This window comes from Armigeres subalbatus, chromosome 2 (assembly GCF_024139115.2).
Source record: "Armigeres subalbatus isolate Guangzhou_Male chromosome 2, GZ_Asu_2, whole genome shotgun sequence".
NCBI classification, from domain to species: domain Eukaryota; kingdom Metazoa; phylum Arthropoda; class Insecta; order Diptera; family Culicidae; genus Armigeres; species Armigeres subalbatus.
In genome coordinates, this window is record NC_085140.1 from 340,736,463 (window position 1) to 340,762,041 (window position 25,579).

The window sequence follows — 25,579 nt, forward strand, 5'->3', positions numbered from 1 at the left end:
TGGTGGTGGTAGCGAAATGGCGCTGGATGGTGATACTACTTTGATTCTTCCGGTGGCTTAATACGGCCATGAAACATGGACGTTAAAGGAGGCTGATCGGAGAGCTTTCGGAGTGTTTGAGCGTAAAGTGCTGCGGACAATACTCGGCGGTAAACCGGAAAACGATATCTGGCGGCGTCGCATGAATCACGATTTGTATTATTATTATTTGTTCAGACTAAGGCCGAAGTGGCCTGTGCGATATATAAGTCTTCTCCATTCGGCTCGGTCCATGGCTACACGTCGCCAACCACGCAGTCTACGGAGGGTCCGCAAATCATCTTCCACCTGATCGATCCACCTTGCCCGCTGCGCACCTCGCCTTCTTGTGCCCGTCGGATCGTTGTCGAGAACCATTTTCACCGGGTTACTATCCGACATTCTGGCTACGTGCCCGGCCCACCGCAGTCTTCCGATTTTCGCGGTGTGAACGATGGATGGTTCTCCCAGCAGTTCATGCAACTCGTGGTTCATTCGCCTCCTCCACGTACCGTCCGCCATTTGCACCCCACCATAGATGGTACGCAGCACTTTTTTTTTTCGAAAACTACAAGTGCGCGTTGGTCCTCCATATTTAGTAGAGAACCCGGAAGAGGCCGCAGGCTTCGTGGAAGGCCGCGTACACGATGGCTTTTTGCAGTTGAAGAGGACCTGAAGGCACTCAATGTTCAGGGCGACTGGAAGCGATTGGCCCAGGATCGAGTCTAGTGAAGAAGGATACTCCACTCGGCGTAGGTTCATCGAAGAGCTGTAGCCCATCAAGTATCAAGTAAGTATTAACGCAGCTTCAGAATGGGTTTCGCCGATGATAGATAATCATTTGCTTCATCATTGAACAAAAATAAAAAGTCATATTTTACGTTGTTGACTTTGAGTTAATCATTTATTATTCTACACTAAGTTCAAGTACATTTCTTTTGTTTTCTTTTTTTAAATTTCCTGACGGCCAAAACAAGTATTAGAATAATTCTGCGTTCTGTTTTTTGATTCATTCGTCACTAAATAACACGTACAATTGTCTATACTTTATATTTTACATAATATTTCGCACATTACTTCTGCCGTTAGATCAATATAACAGTTTTGCTCATCAATATCTTGCCGTATAGGATGGGATGAAAAGTATGTCTCTAGATAAGACTACATTAAATGTTGCATATAATGATGACTCATGGTGTTGGACACTATGCTAGTAATAAATGTTTGATTTACGAAGAAAAAATAGCTAAGAACTGTGTTCTAATTCGGGAGGCTAGCAATTTGAGAGACTCTTTCAAAAATCCATTCCATCTTACCTAGAATATAGCCGTGCGATTTTATTCGTTTAATCTCGTGGGAATTTTTCAATTTCATTTGTGGCGACTGACGACAGGTAAGCTTTCATTAATACAAGGTCGGAACGTTAGGACGAGATCATTCGTTTCTATTCTTTATCAAGGGATTGATATATTCTTCTGGCTTATAATGTAAAATTTGTTATAGCTTCCAAAAAATTCAAAATATAGATAAAAAATAATCCCCGTAACGAGTTGGATACGCACTTTCCAATACGCAGTCATTATTTTTCGAAAATGGCGAGTTCCGAGTACTTAAAGATCTAACTTCAATTGCCACAGCACTGCAGGCAATGGAATTTGTATTGTTTGTTCCAGTTTTATTGAGTTGATTCAATCGATTGAGCTATTCTCGTTTCCTCGCTTTGAGCAGGCTTGTTTAACCATCGTTCATGGCGGGCGTCACCCAGCCGTACTTTTCGTGCGTTTTGACTAGTGACCGGAAAGCCTCCTCAGCCGTTCTCCTAAAAAGGAAATCATTAATCGCTATAATTTCGCAACATCCCATTTAAATCACCCCATAGCTACCTGCTAAACTCCTTGGATTTTGGTTTCCTCGAGACTCGGCCCTGCCCCTTGACTAAGCTAGCAGCGAACTGCATTAGGACCGCTTCCACCGTGTAGGCACTGGCCCAACCACGTGGCGTGAGCAGCTCCATACAGATGGCGCCACCCTCCATGACGAAGCCTTTCTCGATGCGTGGTTCCACGACTCGCATGAACGGCGGGGCAAAGGGAAAATTATCCGGAAACACCAGATGCAGCAGGATGAAGGAAATGTTCAGCTCGGTGAGGTCCTCCGCCAGTGGTGAATCGGGATCCACCCGGTAGAGACGGGCATGCCATTCGTACAGGTTATCGTTTACGAGTTCGACCTGTGCAAAGAGAAATAGAATAGGGGAAAATACGGTTTTGGCAGGTTTTGTTCTATTATTGTCAGGGGGGTTTTTGTCGACCAAATTTTATGAAATTTGGCCACAATATTCTTTGATCCCCTGACAATAATAGAACAAAACCTGCCAAAGCCGTCATTCCCCGTAGTAGGGGGGAATGGGTTGGTTGAATGTAGGGAACAGCGAATTATACTCACGGTAAAGTAGGGATCGGATCGAGAGTGCTGTATCCGTTCGATTTCCTTGAGTTCTTTCATCAGTCGTCTGGATCGGATTGTGGTATCCAAAGGCTTTGGTACGGAAACGTTTACTAAGCTATTATTACTAGGAGCAACGGCGCTGTAATAAGAACAAAAAAATCAATTCATATTACTAATACAGGCTGAGCGGGCTCGGCATTAGTTGGATTTAATCATTTAGTTTTGATAGATACAATCTATAAAACAGTTTATTTCTTGAAATTTTGAAACATGGTGTGCATCAGTAACACTTAACGGCTGCAAGTGTTCATCAATCGATGTCTGCGGTACATAATTCATTCCAGGTGCACTCACAATTGGATCCCAAAAACCGGGCTCCATCGTGGGTGTCACTAGAGGCTGATCCTTATAGTAACTGACATTCGGGAGTAGGATTGGGTTAGCCACACCTAACGTAGGGGCGAAAACGAAATCTATAATCAAGCATTAGATTGGAATCCAGCCGGATATTGCAAAATAGGCAGATGCAATGGCTTATGGCTATGTAGCTTCTATATAGAAAAAAAGTTGAAGGTTACATCACAGACAAACAGACGTAACAGCTTGAACATTTTTCAAAAAATTCCGTCGCTCAACTCCTCTACCACCATCTTGCGAGCATGTATAACCGTACGCCGGATCGTCTTCCCCTTTTTAGGTAGGTAAGTACGATGGCGGTAAGACGCGCGGCTACAAAGCAAGACCATGCTGAGGGTGGCTGGGTTCGATTCCCGGTGCCGGTCTAGGCAATTTTCGGATTGGAAATTGTCTCGACTTCCCTGGGCATAAAAGTATCATCGTGTTAGCCTCATGATATTACGAATGCAAAAATGGTAACCTGGCTAAGAAACCTCGCAGTTAATAACTGTGGAAGTGCTTAATGAACACTAAGCTGCGAGGCGGCTCTGTCCCAGTGTGGGGATGTAATGCCAATAAGAAGAAGAAGAAAATACGATGGCTTATGCGCCACTCCCGTAGGAGACCATCGACCGTGTCTAAATGTGCCCGACCGTTGAGACCCTCACAGGACGAAGGTTCCTTTTTTCCCAATTTTGGATGGAAGACAGGTGGCTAGCTTAAATTGCGCCTGTGAAGGACGCTACTAGTAACGGCTTAATAAAATAATTGCCAGTTACCCAAGTACAACCGTCGGCCAGTGATGAAACAGTATGGAGGGGGTTATCATCACTGGTAAAGCGACCAAATTTCCCCTCAACCCAATCGTGTCGAATTAGAGAGTTGCCCGGTTGGTTTCGGAGCCAACCTCCCCAGTAGAAAAATACTACAACTAAATAACTACAACGAAAACGTACTACATTAAATAACTTCAATCAGCTTCACTTCATCGGGACAGCAATTAACAAAAATAACAAGTAGATTACAAATATTTTTGGTCTGTAGTGTTTATTGAAACATTTCCTGTAGTCGAATAGAACAGCGGAGCTTTTATCCCATTTTTATTAAGCTTTCAGCTTACTAATACTAGCGTACATACTGTTTCTCTGATTGCCTATCTATACAGTTCTACAGTTCTACACCTTTCCCATTGATTGCTATTTGGTCCCTAGCCTCCTATCGTGTATGCTCTCCTGGTGTGGTTCACTCAGCAAAAATATGTGCCGTGCTACGCAAACGCCTCAACTAATGTGCGTACGGTCTTAAACAGTCCTCAACATATTCTCACGGCCGAGCCGTGTCTTCGCCTAGCAACAGGTATTGGCTATGTTGCGGCGGAAAATCACATGCGCATGTATTTTATAAAGGAGTACTCACTTTGAATGGACGACTTACGCGGCGTCCATGTGATGGATGCACTTGCGGACGATGGCGGTAAAACTACACGCTGATCGACGGCGGGTCGGCGGCTTGCCTAGATGCTGATGCTGCTACGGCTGGTATCGAATCGCTGTTCGTTGGCGGCTTGGCGGTTGGACTAGCTGATGATGCTGCGAATGCGGTTGTCGCCTACGGATGGCTTTGCTCCGGATCGAAAAACTTACGGTCTCATGCGGCGCGACGCGGCACGTGCGTCGATGTGCGTCGGTCGTCATCAACGGAGAGAAAAACGGTTGCCTTCTCTTCTTCTTCTCTTCTTCTACTTCTTCGATAATGCCCTGCCTAGGGCGCGTTGATTGGCGATCGCGTCCCTCTTCCGGCGTGCCCCGGGGAAAACCTCGCAACCTGATGGTGGGGTCAGAAATGGTCTCGACGGTTCGTTGTGGTGTCTTGGGCGTCGTGGCGATGTGGTCACGAATCTAAACACATTTAGAGACCGTTGCATGTTGCACGTGTCAGCACTGCACTATGACCATAATCTAAATTGCACAATTTACCTGATTTAAACCACCAGCACACACGATAACACACCGATCGTAACTAACGCACACACGACTCTCTATCTAAGAACTATGGGAATGCGTTTAAGAATTAATTCTTTGGGAAAGGGTTTTACTAAATATCCACTGATTGAAATCACTTAATGTAATTTGTACCTTTAAGCAACTACCACGGCGCGAGAACAACTTGGGTCACTCCTGCCTCTTCCACGGATCAGTTCGAAGTGAATCTGATCACTTCAATAATCCTCAGATTAACCGCCGAATTAATTTCGTCACCGGAAATCACGAAGGTAATTTCGCGATACCGGTTGCTCTCATGCTCATAACAATCATTTTCGCGCATGTTCGCGTCTCTTCACATGAACAGCTTAAGCTAGCCACCTTTCTGTCCATGTGAGAGGGACTTCGGAAAAGGTCAATAAATCTTCAAAAGAATCCCAACAGGTCGATGCACGCCGAAGCTCATATGCAAATTTTGCGGGATCAAGCAATCTTGGGTGGCTTACGCAATTTAATCCCACGGTATCTCACCACCTGAGTTGGATCTCGTAAATTATTTAATTCAGGGGAAATGCAGAAATGAACGCGAATGAACTCTCTCTAGTGGTTTCTGTTTTCCTCATTAGACTGGTTTAAACTTTTATCAAATATAGTATATTAACAATATAGTCCACTTCGTAAATCCCCATATATTAGGCAAGAGACAACACATTCACACCATCTTGCGTCACAAAAGGTAACTAACGCCTGAAAACGATAGCCAAAGGGTGCGTTAATTGCAAAAATTACACTAATTTTACAATTTTTGGAAATTTGAATTACATTTTTCAAAATTTTATTTTTAAACTTAATATCAAAATGGGGTCATGGGATGGTTTCTTGCATATTATGTTATGTTGCAATGTTATGTTGCACATTGTATTATACGTTTAAGCACCCCTCGGAATGTCTCTTCACTACATTATTGCTTGCGTTTTGTGACACCGCGGCGCTACTGCGTTGTCCCTTCAAATCAGCAAGAGTGGACTATATTGGTAATAGAGTATATTTGCTTTTATTTACTTTATTGATTTAATTACTTCTACCGTGAAAACGAATAAAACATTTAACAAGAAACAAAGAACAATAATAACAATTAGAATATTTACAATAATTGTAACGACTCGAAGGCTCGTTACACATGTTAAACGAAACAATGTTTCGTTCACCAGAAGGAGCTGGAGTAAAATGTCAATCTCAAAGGATTACGACGTTAGCGCCTCTATGTGTGAAACGAGCGATCCATCAAATTCAAATTGATCGTTGAAGTCATGGTCGATGGTAATTTCTCTAGTTTTACGTCTGTTTGTTTGTGGTTATATCCTAGATCCTAGATATCCAGTTAGACGTAGGATTACGTAAATTATAAAACAAATATTTAAAATTATGAATATGCCTAATATCGCGGATCTCAGGCTGCTGTGATGCCATTTCTGCGATTGAACTACAGACTTCAGGCGTTCCATGTGGCTTTTCTGTATACAGAATATAAATTAAAGAACAAGAATGTGTTTTTACTTGGCGTCATGATTACTCTGCGGATGTATTTTTAAATTTAGAGAAAAATTCTTCAACGTCCTTTTGTATATAATAGTGGTCCAAACAATAATCGATTTATTTTCAATTATTCGCCTTTCCAACCATGAAAATCAAACCTTCGCTTCTACTGATGCCAACGTCAGCCACTTCATGATTTGCGACTGAAACGCGATACATGCTGTTCAAATGAATATGATTATTCTATGATTTGTACTTTTAAGAAATTGCCTTAACCATGGTTTTGCACGGCAGCACTGGCATCAAATGGACGAAAGGCGGAGTTAGTGAGACCAATGGTACCGGTCGCCGAAGAGACCGGGTCTCTGTCTCCATTGCAATTGGATACTGGCAAGTCGAGGTCCGGTTTCGCGACCAATGGCCATAACGACCGGAACAAAGCTGCTACATCGGCTGCAATTGGCAACGGCAGCAAGGCTCAGAAAACCATCGTCAAAGGCGACAAGCAACAAAAGCGGACGCCACGGAGGAAGGAAAGCTATGACATCTACATTTACACGGTGTTGAAGCAGGTCCACCTGGACGAAGTCGAAGAGCATCATGAACAGCTTCGTAAACGACATTTTCTAATTTATCGCGGCTGAGACCTCCCGTATGGAGCACTACAACAATCGTTCAACAATCACCAGCCGCGAGATTCAGACCACCGTCCGCCTCTTGCTGCAGGTCGAGCTGGTCAAGGAAGCCGTCTCAGAGGGAACCAAAGCCGACACCAAGTACACCAGCTCAAAGTGAACGAGAACGAAGATGTACCTTCATCTAATGATTTGAGCCGTCATTTATTGGCTCTATCTTCTGTTGTGTAAAATTGTACTCCTATCCCTACCTCCTCGTAGTGCTGCCCGAGCAACCTTAGGGAAGATCGGATAACCAACCCCGGTGGGAACTATGCCCGAGCAGCACATATGTAGCACATAGATTACAGTAACTCATATGTGACCAGATTCAGTCACAATTAGGTTGCTATAACCAATTTCACTTGACTTGTGCTGCTTGGGTGGTCGTATGCTGACAGGGCAGGGTGGGTTTGCTTCTCTCCGGAGGTGCAAATCTTACTGAGCGTCTGTTCTCCATGTCAGGAGCGGCTCACAACAGCGCCTGTTCTCTATGTTAGGGACGGCTGATCATCGTCCGAGTGCCAGCGAGGGACTCTTAAGTGAAACTGTGCATCATGGTCCACCGGGAATAAGGAGGAATGGTCCTCCGGAAATTTAGGGGTTTGGTGTCAGGCCCTGTAAGCCATCCGTGAAAAAACATAAGCAACGAATAATAAACAAGAGAGTACGGACCGGAACCATCGGCGAAGACCACTGCGACGAAAAGGAACTAGCGATTGGAAACTCGGTCCGTGGGAGTGCAAATCTCTCATCGTCATCGGGAGCACACGCATACTCGCCTATGTGCTCAAGGTCCCTGGATTCGGCATCTTAACGAAGCAGGCGGTTTGTTGGAAGGAATCAATGGTGCGAACGTTTAGAAGTAATCATACCCTCTACCAGAGCTGCGGCAACACACAGAAGCTGGGAACAGCTTTCATAGTGATGGACGATATGCAAAGGCGCGTGGCCGATCAATGAATGGATGTGCAGAATGTGCAGGTTGAGGATCAAAGACCGGTTCTTCAACTTCAGCATAATCAACGTCCATAGCCCACACTCCGGAAGCACTGATGATGATAAGGACGCATTCTACGCGCAGCTGGAACGTGAGTACGACAGCTGCCCAAGCCACGACGTCAAAATCATCATAGGAGATTTGAACGCTCAGGTTGGCCAAGAGGAGGAGTTTAGACCGCCTATTGGGAAGTTCAGCGCTCACCGGCTGACGAACGAAAACGGCCTACGACTAATTGATTTCGCTGCCTCCAAGAATATGGCCATTCGCAGCTCCTACTTCCAATACAGCCTTCCTTATCGGTACCCCTGGAGATCACCACTACAGACAGAATCACAAATCGACCACGTTCTGATTGATGGACGGCACTTCTCCGACATTACCGACATCAAGACATATCGTGGCGCTAGGATCGGCTCCAACCACTGTCTGTTGATGGTTAAACTGCGCCCAAAACTATCTGTCATCAACAATGTTCGGTACCGGCGACCGCCACGGTACGACCTAGAGCGACTGCAGCACCCTGGTGTCATCACGGCATACGCGCAGTAACTCGAGGCAGCGTTGCCGGAAGAGGGTGAGCTTGATGGGGCCCCACTTGAGGACTGCTGGAACCGAGCGCGACAGTGCCCGCCTGGGAAGCTGTGTTACGATAGACGGAGATACCTTCGAGGTGGTCGAGGCATTCGTCTACCTTGGATCAGAGATGCATCCTGAACAGAACATGAGCCAAGAGCGTGCCTTGGTGTTCTTAGTTTTGAACTCTGAACACTGTTCAGTGTGCACTGGGTTGGTACGCAAGCAAAACGATCATGGTAACTAAGATTCCTTAGATTTGGAACTATGTAAAAACATACGAGCATGCTTGATTTCTATCCGTTAGATGCCCACGTGTTCCATTACTAGCCGAAAAATGTGTAGCACGCCATTGCTTGAATTTGTTTTCCTAGGATACAAGTTGCTAAGTTAGGTCAGTGCTCTTGAACAGTGTGCTGTGTTCAGAACGTTTTGAACACGAACACGCGTTCTCGTGTTCAGATGCATCTCTGCCTTGGATCCCTGCTTACGGCTGACAACAACGTTTGTCGTGAAATACGAAGGCGCATCATCTGTGGAAGTCGGGCCTACTACGGGCTCCAGAAGAAACTGCGATCAAAAAAGATTCGCCACCGCACCAAATGTGTCATGTACAAGACGCTAATAAGACCGGTTGTCTTCTACGGACATGAAACATGGACAATGCTCAAGGAGGAGCAAGCACTCGGAGTATTCGAGAGACGGGTGCTTAGGACCATCTTTGGCGGTGTGCAAAAAGACGGTGTGTAGCGGCGAAGAATGAACCATGAGCTCGCCCAACTCTACGGCGAAGAAGATAGCTAAAGCCGAAAGGGTACGATGGGCAGGACATGTTGCAAGAATGCCGGATAGCAACCCTGCAAAGAAGGTGTTTGCTTCCGATCCGGCAGGTACGAGACGGCGTGGAGCGCAGCGAGCGAGATGGGCAGACCAGGTGCAAAACGACTTGGCGAGCGTGGGGCGTATCCGAGGATGGAGAGATGCGGCCTCGAACCGTGTATTGTGGCGTCAAATTGTTTATTCAGTGTTATCTGGTTAGATGTAAACTAAATAAATGAAAAATGAAAATGAACGTTCAAAGTTCTGGGTGTGACGGTGGACTTGGACAGGACATAACCTGACGTTTAGTGAGCAATTCTACCGGGTCCGGAATGGATGCCATTAATATGATTGAAAGCGTCTGTTGGGGTCGAACAAAAAAGCAATCGCCATACGCGGCTTCGTGTGGTAGACGCGGCTATTACTAGCCGATTCCTCTACGGTTTCGAACATTTCCATGACTTGATTCAAACTTGTAACTAATGGGGCGATCCCAGCCCAGCACCAATGAGACCCCCCTTATTCAAATGCCTCAGGGTCGGCGTACGCGCTTGGTTATCGCGGCCAAGAAAACACTCAAACACTTTTGCTGAACACACTCCCACTTTATTAACGCCTTCGCACACAGGTACCAGTTTTCCCACTTTCTTACGCCCTATCTCCTACCTCAACTCTCTCCCACTTTGCTACGGTCACACATCGGCGGGGCCCCGTTCCTCGATCCACCGTTCCACCTACTCCTCGTTCTTTCTTGCTCGTTTCCTCCTGCCGTTAGTCCAGATTGCTACTAAATGGCCACTGTCTGCTGACTTATACCATTGGGTTGATCAGACACAGGACGTCAACGGAACGACACCGCGGATTTTCACGCGGTCTCCAGGTTGGTGGTTCCAGGAACGACCACGTCGTTAACGCTGACACCAATTTCAACGGTAAAACACCGGGGTCCTGGATGGTAATGGGGTAAGTTTTTGGCGGTTAACAATAGCGGTGGATGATCGAGGAGAAGATTAGTGATGGTATTACCTGGATGATTTCCAATATTCACTTCCGTTTTTCTCGCTCTAATATCGCTAATATTGCTTTAAAATAGCTAGTAGTTTCCTTTATCGGAACTGGTAGTCGCATTCACGTCCTTCTTATACAAAAGTTGGGAACTAATGGTCTTGCGATGGCGGTTAAGTCGCTCAACTCGATAACCAGGAACTCATCCGCCCATCCAGCTAATGTCCCATGGTTTCACCGATTTTACCACCCACAATGGCCGACTATCCATATCCTTTTTTGTGGCGTCTGGTGGTGAGTAGAGGTAATATCGTGATGCGGTACAGTGGCACAGTGGGTGTTGGGTCGTTGGGTGGTGTCCAGTATACATGTTTAAACAGTTTCTTGTTATTTTTGTACAACACATTATTACGAAACACAAAAACACGAAAATCTCAAAGGTCTTAGACAGATCAACACACCACTGGTTACAAACTCTGGCGCCAACGTACAATTGAATCGATCGGTTAGAATGGTTTCTGGACATCGCCCTTTGCATTTCAGCATGGCATGTTGTAAACAACTGAAAATGTTGGAGTGAAAGTGTGTGGGCTACAATTTTCTGGATATTCTAAGAATTCATTCACATAAGGTAATATCTCTCTGGAAGCATTAATTTTTTCATAGGAAATTATTTATTCTGTAATTCTCGTTATCTAGTGGCCACCTCTTATAAAAACTCTAAATCGTAGCTGTTTAGTATTTTGAAGTACAACTTCACTATATGGTGTCATTTCTCTATGTAGGGGAGAAGGTTCGGTTGTGGGCACCGTTCGGTTATGGGCACCCCAACGTATCTTCTGACAGGTAACAGATGCTGTCATTCTGACAAGCGTTATTAGTTTGCTATTGTAACATGATGTTTTCTGCTGAATCCGGATGGGGATCTCTACTTTGAACTAGGAACAAATCAATTTTTTTTACGAAAAAAACAATACGAAAGTTTTTTTTGTCCTTTTTCAAAGTGTCATAAATTGAAGTGATTTAATTCAAAAAGTGAGTTCCAATGCATATTTGTACAGTAAATTCAATCTATTTTGAGGCTTCATGACGATTGCCATTAAAATTTCAGCGCGAAATTTTTTTCTTAATTTTCCAAACAGGCTGCGAAATTCGGTTGTGGGCACCCTTATTTTATAGACAAACAATTCAATACCCCTAACTTATTTAAAATGACGTTTTTATGCAGTTTTTATAATTATTTAGACATAATTAGTTTAATTAATATATTGTTCTTTGGGTATGTCTAGTTATTATATCCACACGTTTTGGAACAAATCGTTGACTGTTTTGCTTGCAACAAGTTGCATTCGACGGGGAATCCTGTCCCATTGTTTCCTTTTGAAAATTAGTCAGATCGGACTATGGGATCAAAATTTATGGTCAAAATATTAATTTTTGGAATGAACGAGAAAGGCACTATTACCGCCAGGGTGATTAATCAGGATTTTTTTGACTGTGAGGTATATCGATAAAACGTAAATCAATGAAAAATTGAAACCCATTTACCTAAAGTGCTATTTTAGACTTTTCTTATGTGATTTTTTTCAATATCATCCCTAATGCATGGAGGCATCATCACCAGGCTTGTAAAATGTCATCTGCATGTCATTTGACTAATTTGTTTAAAACTTTCTTCAGAAGCCAAATTTGCATCATAATTTTAGATGTACTCATAACGCTTGAGTAGGGCTATATTTTTGTCCAAGGGTACATTACTCTGAATATAACATCTGAGGCTGGAAAGTCAAAACTCTCCAAAATGTCACGTGTCATTTGACATAATGTCATTTGAATGACATTTTGCCTCCCACGCCTCAGATTACATATTTACAGCAATGTCTTGTTAAACAAAGTTGTAGGCACATTTAAGCGCTATAAGTTCGCCATACCTCATGAGTTGATAGCTAACTCCTAAAAAAAGTTCTGGGAAAAATATGCAAACGAATGCAAATGACATTTTACAACACTGATCATCACTGCTTGGTGGATTGTTCTGAGTTTTTAAGTGCCTCCTGGCCATTAGAATGAATAAATTATTCTTTTCCTTTAAATCTGGGTGGTTTGTATTCATGCTTCTTTATTTTTAGCTGAGTTTTCAAAAGTGCCCACAACCGAACCACAATATTGAAATGTCTTTAAATGTCAAATTTGCAAAATTGTAAATATTTTTTTTCAAAAGGGGGGATTCCGAGCAGCGTGACGACTCATACAAAAATTGTAGAGGTTTAATACACGGAAGAAATAAGCTACCCAATAGTGAGTTTAATTCACCCAACCTCGAACATCCGTACGGGAAGCCAAAATTGAGTAAGTAGGGTCAAAGTAGTTAAAAAAGTACCCAACGGAAAATTTATTTACCCAAATGTAAGTTTAATTCACTCAATCTCGACCTCAGGTAATAAAACTCAAAATTGGCTTCCCGTATTGAACTGGCGTCGTTGGATTGTTTGGCTCTTTGTTTTTGACAACAAAAGAAAAGAATGGATGAAAGAAAAAATAACTAAAAAGTAAGTTTAAAAATACTCAATTTTGGGTACTTTTTTTCTTCCGTGTACATAAAGTGTAACGAAGGGGGTGAAAATGGAGAATGGTTTCTGTTTCTGTTTCAACTACGTAGAAGGCTTGTAGAATAAGTCGAATGTATCTGAGGGCAAGAAAATATAAGATACAGTAATATCCCGATTTTATCACCCCCCTGGTGAATTTTGGGGTGATAAAATAGGGCATGTGACAAAATCGGGAAAAAAAAATATTTCCAATTTTTTAATTTATTTTACAAATAAGAATTAGTGTATGCCTAGGAAAGGCAAAATGCGTGAACGGTACTCGTTATTTCTTGTTGAAAATGCTTACAAAATCCTTCGCAGGTACTGGAAAGTTATTCATAGAAAATTCCATGCGGTAAAATTTATTTCTTGAAAATCATTGTTGTTTGCGGTTTTATTTACGAAAATAAAAAGAACGACTAAAAATTTTGGGGTGACAAAATCGGGTCGAAAACGTGACAAAATCGGGACGTGATAAAATCGGGTCGAAAACGTGATAAAATCGGGGGTAGACAAAATCGGGGAGTGACAAAATCGGGGAGTGACAAAATCGGGTCGACACTGTACCTTTTTAACGATTTTGCTCTACGACCTATGAGAACGATGAACCATTATCACCCCAGACCAAGCATAGAAAGGAACAAACCATTATTTATTGTTCTTGGTTCTTGCATTTGGATTTTGATTCTTGCCATGATTTGTGGGCTTTGTAGCCGTGCGGCTAGCGACTTGCTGTGGAGTGTGGGTTCGATTTCCGATTCGTTGTCTCATGCTTTATTTTTTTTTCATCCGTCTTCCTTTTTCCTTCTTTTTTCTTTCCTCTTCTTTCTTCCTACTTCCTTCTTCTTTTTTCTTCTTTCTTCTTAAATTTTCTTCTCTCTCTTCTCATTTCTTCTATCTTCTTCTTCCTTTCATTTTCTTTCAATCTTCTTTCTTCTTGATTCCTTCTGCCTTCTTCGTTCTTTCATCTTTCTCCATCCTATTTGTTCCGTTATCGTTCTTTCTTCTTTCTGTCTGTTTTATTATTAATTATTTCTTCCTTTTTGTTTTTTCTTTATTCTTTTGTTCTTTCTTCCTTTTCCTTTTTTCTTCTTCTTTCTTTCATTTTGCTTTTTTCCGTCTTCTGTCTTCCAACTACTTTCTTCATTATATCTTCCTTATTTCCTGTTAAACCTCCTTCTTCTTCCTTCCTCATTCTTTCGTCTAACTTTCTTCTTCCTTCTTCTCTCTTCCATCCTCCTACTTTCTTCCTTTTTCCTTGTTACTTCTCTATTCTTCTTTCTTATTCTTTCTTCTACCTTTCATCCTCATTTTTTCCTTCTTCTACCTTTTTCATTATTTTTACTTTCCTCTTCCTTCTTTCTTTTTATTTCTTTCTTTTTCTTCTTCCTTATTCCTTCTTTCTTGTTTCTTTGTTCTTCTTCCTTCTTTCTTCTGCCTTTTTTCCTTCTCTGTCTTTCTTCTTCCTTCTTTCTTCTGCCTTATTTCCTCCTCTGTCTTTCTTCTTCCTTATTTCTTCCTCCTATCTCTTTTTACTTCTTTTTTCTTTGTTCTTTATTCTTCATTTTTTATTCTTTGTTCTTTATTCTTTATTTTCAATTCTTTATTCTCTATTTTCAATTCCTCATATTTATTCTTTATGTTGAATCTTTATTTTTATTCAAAATTCAACCACTCAAGATGTACTCCTTCTCACGGGTGGGATTTACTGCATCTCACAAATTTCAGCCTTCTGATACTTTACAGCCTTTTGATACTTTCAGCCTCATGCGATTTTCAGCCTTTCGAGGTTTCGGCCGTTTGAGTTCAGCCTTATGTGTTTCAGCCTTTCGTAGGACACCCGTTTTTGCTTGTCATAAAGACTGAAAGAGCCGAAGAAGAGCGTCGTCGAAATTATTCAAAATTATTTATTTAATATTCATCGTACTAGCCTGACCCACATACTCTTTAGTCTTTATGTACAGTGAGTGTCTGTAGTTGGGCAATGTTTCCAGGTTACCAAGCTAATGCTCACTGTGCTGTAAAAAATATGTATCTTTCTGTACTTGTATTTTATGTCACTTACCATCGTAGCCTTCGAAGGGGACTATCTGTGCTGCCTTTACTGCTGCTATTGTTACTACTACTGCTGCTACCGCTGGGAACTATCGCTCCCGCCACTGCCAACGTCACCGGGAGAGGATGCAGCATCGGATGGTGAGGACCTTCGGCACCTGACCCCGCCCCTGACCCATTGACGACACCCTGCGCATCAGCCAGGCCGCCACCACCCCCACAAGCACCATTGTCTTTCTGTTGGTTTTTCTCCTTCTTGTCGGGGGATTTGAAAAATTTCCTAATCGCTGCCGTTACTTTATCTTTCGATCGGGACGACATTCTGTCGCAGCTTCGACGCGTCCTACCTATTGCACTACACACTCTAACTCCCGCTGGGGCCAAGATGAGGATGGATGGATCGAATTGATGATGTTGACTGTGTGCTTAGGTGCTCGCTATTCGTTTCTATTTTTTTGATCGGTTGCCACCACCACTGTAAATCTGTGTTGTAGCACTCCCGAAACAAATTGATACTGAAAACTCCCCACTTAAACAAATGCGTTTACTTTTTTCCGGCGCCCGACGACGTGTTTCCTTTTATTTTTATCGTCGCTGCTCCTTCCGTTTGCGGTTTCTGTTTCTCCGGGCGATTTGCCGAGCACCATCTGCCGCTGCTGGTGGTTGCAGGTATGCTTCCGATTTACCTTCCGTGGTGTTTATTGCTTCTCCATTTGGATCCGTCGTCCCCTCGTGTTGCACAATCAGTGGCAGTGTGGGTGAGGATTTTCACTTTCCTTCGAGAAGCGAGGGTTCGGTACGGTACTGTGAACGGGCGATTTTCTGCTTGTTTGGTCGTTTTTATAGAACCACGTGTGACCGGAGTTTGGATTGGTCTTTGGATGTGGGATAATAAGCTCACTGAGTGATTGCACGTGCTCGAGAGCTTTAGACGTTTGGTTCAATATTGAATGTATGGCACATCCATGTGGTGGTAGCACTTCTGCAAAGATAGACGAAAACAAAAAGGAAAATGGTGAGGAGAAAAGTAAAAAATCAATTTATTTTGAAACTGGATTATTCGCTAGAATGAATAGCAAAACGAAGTGGTTCTTGGTTCTGAAAGGTTTTATAGGGAGCGTCAATTCGCATCCAATTTTCTTTAGATTAGAAATTTAGCTTGTAGAGGTTACCAAACTGGCGATATAATTCTCAATATTAACTTATCTTAACTGAATGTAAGCTATGCAGAAAAAAAAATTTCATTACTTGGCATGGAAGCTCTGTTTACTGTTTGTGTCAATTTAAAAAAAAACGTCTCTACATCCATCGGAATTGAAAACATGCTGGTTTTTTACATCTCCATTCTCACAACTCAACGAAACCATCGGACAGATCTGATGTGCATCATCGTGATGATACTGATCTGCAGAAGACGCATATTAACGACCATGCACCTCCATGGTTAATTCGTATCTTGTATTAAGGAGACTTTCAGCCCTAGGCTGGCTCGTCTCCGGGCCAAGTCAAATTCCTTTTCATTGCATCCGTACACACAACGCAGCGAAAAAAAGTTAGGATTTCTACATTTTCTAAGTTAATTTTAACAATATGGAAAATTTGGTGTTTTTGGGAGTAAAACTTTTCGTTCGAATGAATTATTAATTGATTTGAATTTTTTTTTCTCAATGTAGAATCTTGTATTTCACAATAAATGTTATCAAAACAAAAATTGTAAAATATTTAACGATACTTCAACAGTTTATGCCCTTATTCCAATCAGCGCCTTATTCCGTTCACTCAAGACAAAATACAGTCAAACCTCCATGAGTCGATATTGAAGGGACCATCCACTTATGGAAATTTCGAGATGAGGAATAGCAAATCTTTGGAAAGCCGTTTGAAGGGTCCATCACAGTAACCCAGAAAATATTTTTTAATATGGCATAATTTGCTTCCTTGAGTCGATATCGAGTCATAGAATATCGACTCATGGAGGTTTGACTGTAATAAATAATGAAGAATTTTTGTATAAAAATAACAAAAACATATGTTTGTACTTTTCTGTGGTTATGTATGCATGAAATGAAATGATAACCAGCGTCATTTTTAGCGATAAATAGTGAAAATTTCAACAAAACTTGTTGGTCGTCACTACTGGCGCCATTTTGACTGCTTCCATTAGCCCACTTGCTAAGAAAGTCTGTCATAATATTTAAGCATTTTTAGATGAAAATTTGCCCTGAATTTGAAACAAAGCAGCATAACAAGATATAACAAGTAACATTGTAGTGCAGTGATCCCCAAAGTGCGGCCCTTCAAGCCTTTTCCTGCGGCCCGCGAAGGTTTTCTGAGAATACACTACTTGTGGCCTATTGATATACATTATATGGTGTATTCAGGAACTTGTCAAGTTCACATCACTATGATGTTGAAGCACGATTTATATATCGTGAATTGTTTTATCATTATGGTTTATGAAATTCATAGCTTCATACATAGATGACACAGTGGCGGGCAAAACTATAAGGTGTCGTTCAAAAATGAAGTCACAGGTTTTAGGGGGGAAGGGGGTCTAAGATTTTTTGACAGTACATATGCTATGTATTCAAAAAAGCGTGACAGAGAGTGGAGAGGGGTCTAGAAATCTCAAAAAAGTAGTGGACGTCATATTTGAATCACCTCAAGACCAGACGCCGTTTTTTTATAAAATGACGTGTTGACTTTGGAGGGCTGTATCACTGCTTGTAGTTGGCCAATCGAGCTGACATTTTGGCTGCCAGGTGGAATTTACTCTCAACCGAGGGTTCATATTTTGCGGACCACGGACTTCAAACTTACAGACCTTTGAAAGGTCCTTTTTATTGTCCTTATTTCTTATATTTAGTGATCGTGGAGGTGGTACCATTTTTTGTCTTTTCAGAGGTCTCTAAGTTTGAAGTCCGTGGTTCGAAAAATATGTATCCTCGGCTGAGACAAATTCAGGTAAATTCTCCCGGGCAGCCAACATTTCAGCTCGATTGGCCAACTACAAGCCGAGATACTTATAGCCCTCCAAAGTTGGTCATTTTGTATAAAAAACGGCCTCTGGTCTTATAGTTTTGTCCGACACTGTATGTAGGCCGACAGCAAATATACTTCAAGTTATGATAATAGCAAATTTGTATTCATTCGCCGATTTAAAGGAACTCAATAAGAATGTTTTTATTTCTTGAAATAAGTTAGGTTTTGGAGAAATTAAACTTAAATTTGGTGGATTTTTATCTTAAGAAACTACATTGACTATCAACAATGGATTCTGTTCAGAATACCATTCGAATTATTTTCAGAATCGCAAACAGATTCTGTTCAGAACCTTCAATCGGATTCTTTTCAGAATTTCAAATAGATTTCTTAACGAATTCTATTTAAAATTTCATACAATTTTTGAAAGGATTCTGCCCCGAATCTGCATCGGAATTTTTTTTTTCAGAAACGCGAATGGATTCTTTTTAGAATTTCAAACTGATTCTGTTTAAAATTTTGATCAGATTCTGTTCAGATTCTCGAACGAATTCTTTTCAGCATCTCGAACGGATTCTATTCAGAATTCCAGACTGGTTCTGTTTAAAATCTGAAAAGAATTTTGCTTGGAATCTCGAGCGGATGCTACTTAGAACCGCAAAAGAGTTTTTGAAGAACCCCTTTGTTATTTGCTACGAAAAGTTATAGTGAACAACAAGTATGAAAAACAAAAGATCAAAATTACAGAATCAGTTGCCACATGATTATTTGGGGAAACAGCATAGAATATTTACTGCCAACTGAGCCGACAAGATGCTATGGCGAAAACGGTAGTTTAGACCAAGATCTTTTTATGTACAGGTTATCCGACTTCGTCAGTAGATGGGAATAACCAGCGCGGGGGGGAAACATACATTTTCAGTGCAAAACGTAAACAAACGAGCATAAATTCCATACAAAAAGCCAAGATGGCTGAGTTGGGGATATTGACAAGTCGGATAACCTGTACATAAAAAGATCTTGGTTTAGACTAAAAGTCAGCTACGGCGATAAAATCTGTAGAATGAAATGTCTTTACAAATACATATTTTGTTTAGAAAAGATTCAAAGAAATACAATATATTGTTCAAAATTCAATATTCTATAATATGTAATATAAACAGAAAAACAAATTTTGCAAATATACTGCGGCCCGCTTCAACAGCTCAAAACGTCTGTGCGGCCCTTGGTAGTAAGCATGCTGGGGACCACTGTTGTAGTGTATTACCTAATCGTTGTCTGTAATTTACCGATATAAAACGCTGAAGGGGCCCTCCTTAGCCGTGAGGTAAGACGCGCGGCTACAAAGCAAGACCATGCTGAGGGTGGCTGGGTTCAATTCCTGGTGCCGGTCTAGGCAATTTTCGGATTGGAAATTGTCTCGACTTCCCTGGGTATAAAAGTATCATCGTGCTAGCCTCATGATATACGAATGCAAAAATGGTAACCTGGCTTAGAAACATCGCAGTTAATAACTGTGGAAGTGCTTAATGAACACTAAGCTGCGAGGCGGCTCTGTCCCAGTGCGGGGATGTAATGCCAATAAGAAGAAGAAGAAGAAGAAGAAGAAAACACTGAAAAGTGAAAAATATCTTGACCGGAATAAGGGTACATCTGAGTCAACTCGTTCCTTATTCCGTTTTATGGGTCTGTAGCATGGATTCCGAAAATTCCATTCGTGAGAATATAATCTATGAGTAAGAAAAAGTACATCCTACATTAATGAAACCATATGAATGATAAACTATAGAAATTCTATCCTGCAGGCTGTCAGACCGAAAGGAACTCCATTACAACTCTACGTAAAATGGTTCTGGGAACGTTTTTTAACTCATGCCGGAAAAAAGCAGTTTTTTTTTCAATTGATGGTGAATAACGAATTGTCAAGGGGTTGCTGGACAATGTTAAAAAATGGCTTCAGAAGAACACGGACAGTTTCAAACAGCACAATCCATTTTATTGAGGCGTTCTTGTTCTTAGAGCTTTATCTGAATATTGTTTGGCGAGTTTCGAGTTACAAAATACTGCCGTCTCTGAGCTACAAATAATATTATGTTTTACTGAAATCCTTGAATACTTTGTAGAAGTAGCATCCATCACTTTCAATTTGAAAAGTGAAATGCGTATTTAGTTTTGAGAGAATAATGTTATTTTGAAAAGCTGGCTCTTGTCAAAGTTCTTATCGAAGTGACATTTTTGTGATGATAGATTCAACAGTCAAATACTTTCTATTTCCAATTATGATGACTGCTAGAATATGAGAAATATATGGAAAGATACGAAGTAGGAGGAATGAAACGGGCCTGGGTTTGAACCCACGACCTACTGCGTATAGGCAGAAGCGGTAACCAGATGACCACCAGACCCGTTACACCAGATTTTTGGCTTTCGCGTATACTAAGTATACGTAAAGGCTATAGGATCACTCCAAAACCGAACTTTTGATAGAAGGCTCGGAGACCAATAGTGTTATATACCAATCGACTCAGCTCGACGAATTGAGGTGATGTCTGTATGTGTGTATGTATGTATGTGTGTGTGTACAAACAATGTGAGACACTTTTTTGTATTTAGCCTTATCCGATTTGCTTGCAACAGGTTCGCCTAATCGGCCATTGCGTTTAGTAGTTATTAAAAAACATTGTTTTTTCCCCATTTTTCCCAAGGGCTCCTCCTTGGAAAAAAAATTTCAAAATCGAAAAAACAATTGTTTTCCAAAAACTGTTGCAATGCATTCAAATGGACGCAAATAAATGTGAATTGATGGAAATAGGCGAATCTATCTCTCTAAAGTGCAATTTTGACCTCTCTTGTGTGCTTTTCTTGCTACTCTTAAAGAGTAAAATCAGCAGTGATTCAAATCGTTCTGGGCTGTCAGTTTGAATATGAATCTGGAACATTCATTTTCCCTGCAGCTGTTCTAGATTCATTTTTTATACCGTTTTATACCGCTCCGTTCTATTTTCTGCAGATTTGATCCACAAATGAATCACGAGATTCAAGTAATTTTCAATTGTTTTGGTGTATGAACGCGTCATTTTATCAACGGATCGATCCACTTTGCAGTTACGGCGCCTTTCTCGGCAGTAACACATGAATGGAACACTGCTGGGGAAACCAGCGAGTTTGTTATATTTGCTGCAGATTCAAACTAGAATAGTGGTCGAAAATTTGGAATGGAACTACTGATTTCACTCTTATGTGTTTCTTGTTTTATTATGCACGAGAAAGGCACCATCACCGCTCGGTGAATTATTCTGTTTTTTTATAATTATCACGAAAAATACCTTTGAGTTTCGACGATATATTATTTTTTTTAATAGAATTTCCACTATATTTCCACAAACATTATAATTCAAGTGAAAGTTTCGATAATTTTTTAAGGGAAATACCATTGAATTTTTAAATTTTTTGTTTGTTTTTTGTTAGAACTCTTTTTGAGTTTTGAACGGAAAATTCCTTTGAATTTGAACGGTAAAATTTCTTGAACTACAACGAGAAATTCTTTCGATTTTCCATGATTTTTTTTATTGATAAAACAAAAGTTTCACTCACATGTGCCACAATCATAAAAAAAAACAAAGCGCTAAATGAGGTGTTCATAAGAAAAGGTTTATTTTTACGATATATGCTTAGAGTATTCATTATCGGAACGATGTTAAGTGCTGCATAACTAAACCACTAGGCCGAACAAACCATTAGGCCAAACCCATCTGGCCGAAAGTCATTTGGACATACGGCCGAATAGGTTATTTGTTCGAAAACGTCATTTGGCCGAATAGGTTATTTGGCCGAATATGTTATTAGGCCGAATAGATCATATGACCGAATAAGTCATTTGGCATATGTCAATATGCCGAATTGGTCATTATGCCGAATAGGTCATTTAACCGAATAGGTCATTTGGCCGAATAGGTAATTTCCAAGTAAACCACATATAAGTAAACCGTATATGAGAGAAATTGTATCGCATCGCTATTTCTGTCACATTCGTATATGACCGCTTATAAAGGTGGCTAAAATATGAATAATATTGTATACACCCGATTCTTTTTTTACACGGGGGATGCGTTCCGTTTAAAAAAAGTTTTGAGTTCAAAATTTGAAAATCCGTGTAAAAAAAGTTTCATGATTTCTCGACGAATCATGCAAAATGGAGCAACTTTGCAAAAATTTTGCATGGGATTTTTTTTCACGGCCGTGTAAAAAAATCCGTGTAAAAACAGAATCGGGTGTATTTTGTGTATGCAATATTTACGATTGCGTTCATGAAAGTCATAAACCTGAATAAACAATATCAGTTTTATCGGATCTAATCGAAAATATCGTTTATATATTCAAATGTTGTCATGTAAATCATATACCGATGTGCGTTGTACGTATATAGCTTCTGTGCGTTGATAACTGAACCATTCAACCCTACATAGAAAATTAATTTCAAAATAACTTACTTCACTCCATCTGATATGCCAAAATTCCGATTATCACTGCTGCAATATTTCGCTGCCAATTATTATCGTTCCATAAATTTCCTAAAATGCAATTGAGTTGTTAACATAGTTCGAGAGTAAACACGATGCAATTAAACATTTGTACGTACAATTACAAGGCATCCGAATCATATCAATGTAGTTCATATCGTTCACTATAATATCGAAGCTCTTATCAATCATAAATCTAGATTATGATTGTCAAAATCAGCATCAGCCTTTAGTTGCAGAGGTCAAATGTTCGAGACAGGGTTATTAACATTTCTTTTCATATTCACTGTCATTCGGGCTGAATATGTTATTTCGCAAAATAGGTCATTAGGCCGAATATGTTATTTGGCCACATAGGCAATTCGACGTCTCACTTATCACAAGAGAGGCGTCTCCCGACTTACTTCACTCTTCCCACTTTTCACAGTGAGAAGTGAGAAATGATTAGTGAGAGGTGAGACGTCTCACTTCTCATTTCTTACTAATCATTTCTCATTTGTTACTGTGAAAAAAGAGTAGCGCGAAGTGAGGAGTAAGACGTCTCACTACTCACTTCGCACTTCTCTCTTTTCATAGTGAAAAGTGAGAAGTTCGAAGTGAGAAATTAGGCGTCTTTTTTCTCACTTCGCATTTCTCACTACTCACTTTTCACAGTGAGAAGTGAGATATTGGTGAGAAGTAAGACGTCTCTTTTCTCACTTCGAACTTCTCACTTTTCACTGTGAAAAATTATTAGTGCGAAGTGAGAAGTGAGACGTCTCACTTATCTTCGCGCACTACTCATTGCTCACTTCTTACTGTGGAAAGTGAAAGGTTCGAAGTGAGTAGTAAGACGTCTCACAACTCATTTCGCTCTTTTTACTCTTCACAGTGAGAAGTGGGAAATGATTAGTGCGAATTGAGAATAAAGACGTCTCACTTCTCACCACTCACTTCGCACAACTGATTTTTCACAGTGAGAAGAGTGAAGTGAAAAATTATTAGAGTTGTGAGGTGTCTCTCTGTTCTCTACGGACATGAAACATGGACAATGCTCGAGGAGGACTTGCAAGCACTCGGAGTATTCGAGAGACGGGTGCTTAGGACCATCTTTGACGGTGTGCAAGAAGACGGCGGTGAAGAATGAACCATGAGCTCGCCCAGCTCTACGGCGAACCCAGTATCCAGAAGGTAGCCGGAAGGGTACGGGTGGCCAGTGAGTCGGGAGATCGCGAAATGCGGGAAATATGCGGGAATTTCTTGAAATTATACAAAAAATCGGGAAAAAGTCATCAAGTGTGCACTTCATTAAAAAAAACAATCCCCCCTCGGAAATTTTGCCTCAAAAAAAAAATTGAAGGGGACAACGAAAAAAAAATCGAATATTTTTGAGCATTTCAAAAACATTATTTAACAAATCCGAGAAGTTTTTGATTTTTAAAATTTTATTATTTATTTTTTATCATCCCCCTTGACCTTTCGGAGACCATTAGGACATAATTTTAATTCAATATTTGTAACGGCCTTATTCTAGCGTACAACGTGAAAGAAACATCGTTTTCTATTTTAAATGCATAGGCTTTTTCACGAAACATTTGAAACTATTTGAGGAATTATCCGGCTTTGTCAAAAGTATAATGGAAATTATATGAAACCAGAATTCTTTAATGCCCAGTCTAGACTCTTCTCGTTAGTGATGATGGAACCTACGCTTCGAAAAGTTTCTAAGACCAAGGAAATCAGCGAAAGAGAGAGGAGATGCTTGATCGATGTTGGAATGGACTCGAGTTTTGCCTAGAGACTTGACGACTGTAGTCGAGTATAGTATATCCACGCTGTACAGGAGAAGTGCTTTAGATTCATGCACAGGGTTTGTTTGGTTGTAAACCAGCATAAGAATAAAGTACGATGTTACAATAAGAACAGGATGTGTAGCAATAGTAGAAATAATCAAACACTGGTCAGGGTAAAATAAGTCTCTAAAATTGAAAATAGAATGAGGAAAAATGCGATAGGTAACAAGCATTGAAGAACATGAAGGTTATAATTATTATTATCTTTATTAAAGAGATTTGCAGTCCAATAGGTTGGCTCATCTCTGAAATATGAAGGTGTTGGAGAAGATGGATCTCAAAATATTGGCAGATGCAAAAATGTTTATTCGCTCAACGGATTCTTCAATTTATTTAAAGTTAACTTTATACCAACATTTAAAAAGGGCGCATTGGCCAATCAAATTTCTTTCCGGTTTATCGTCTACATATGTAGACAAAGAACTGGAAAGAATGAACCTTAGTTGACTCACCCTTTTTGAATCTTGGTCCAGAACTATCGATTTTTGAAACGGTTTCCAAAAATTGACCTTAAATTAGCCAAAGAATGAACTGAAACAATAAAACTAGATTTTTTTTTTCAGTAAACGTCAATAAAAAAAAACTTTTAGAATAAAATAAAATCATTCACGATTTTTTTCGAAACTTAAACATAAATTTTTATTTGAATTCTTCAAAATTATATCGGGAATTTTTCAAAAAATATCGGGAAAAAATCGGACAATATGCGGGAATTTTAAAATGGAAGTTGAGTGGTCACCCTGGGTACGATGGGCAGGGCATGTTGCAAGAATGCCGGACAGCAACCCTGCAAAGATGGTGTTCGCTTCCGATCCGGCAGGTACGAGACGGCGTGGAGCGCAGCGAGCGAGGTGGGCAGACCAGGTGCAAAACGACTTGGCGAGCATGGGGCGCATTCGAGGATGGAGAGATGCGGCCTCGAACCGTGTATTGCAGCGTCAAATTGTTGATTCAGTGTTATCTGTTTAGATGTAAACTTAAAAAATGAAATGAAACGAATGAATGAGGTGTCTCACTTCTCACTAATCATTTAATCATTCTCTAAGAGATACGTCTAACTTCTCACTCACTTCTCTCTTTCCTACTTGTCTCTTCTCACTGTCTCACTGATTTTTTATGTATATATAAGTTTATCACGGTAGAGACGT

The 25,579-nt window shown here is 40.7% G+C and overlaps 1 protein-coding gene across 5 annotated transcripts in view; it reads right to left on the bottom strand.

Moving 5' to 3' along the window:
- Positions 1-893: 893 nt before the first annotated feature.
- Positions 894-25,579, bottom strand: part of LOC134212850 (ubiquitin-conjugating enzyme E2Q-like protein 1) — a 292,956-nt gene continuing 268,270 nt past the window's right edge. For all 5 annotated transcript variants that reach the window (XM_062691079.1, XM_062691076.1, XM_062691080.1 and 2 more), the window contains 4 exons: positions 15,108-16,079; positions 2,464-2,605; positions 1,902-2,248; positions 894-1,837 (listed from right to left, as the gene is read on the bottom strand). In XM_062691079.1, coding sequence (XP_062547063.1) covers positions 1,753-1,837; positions 1,902-2,248; positions 2,464-2,605; positions 15,108-15,418 — 885 coding nt within the window. In that variant the 5' untranslated portion in view covers positions 15,419-16,079 and the 3' untranslated portion in view covers positions 894-1,752. The remainder of the gene's footprint in view (positions 1,838-1,901; positions 2,249-2,463; positions 2,606-15,107; positions 16,080-25,579) is intronic.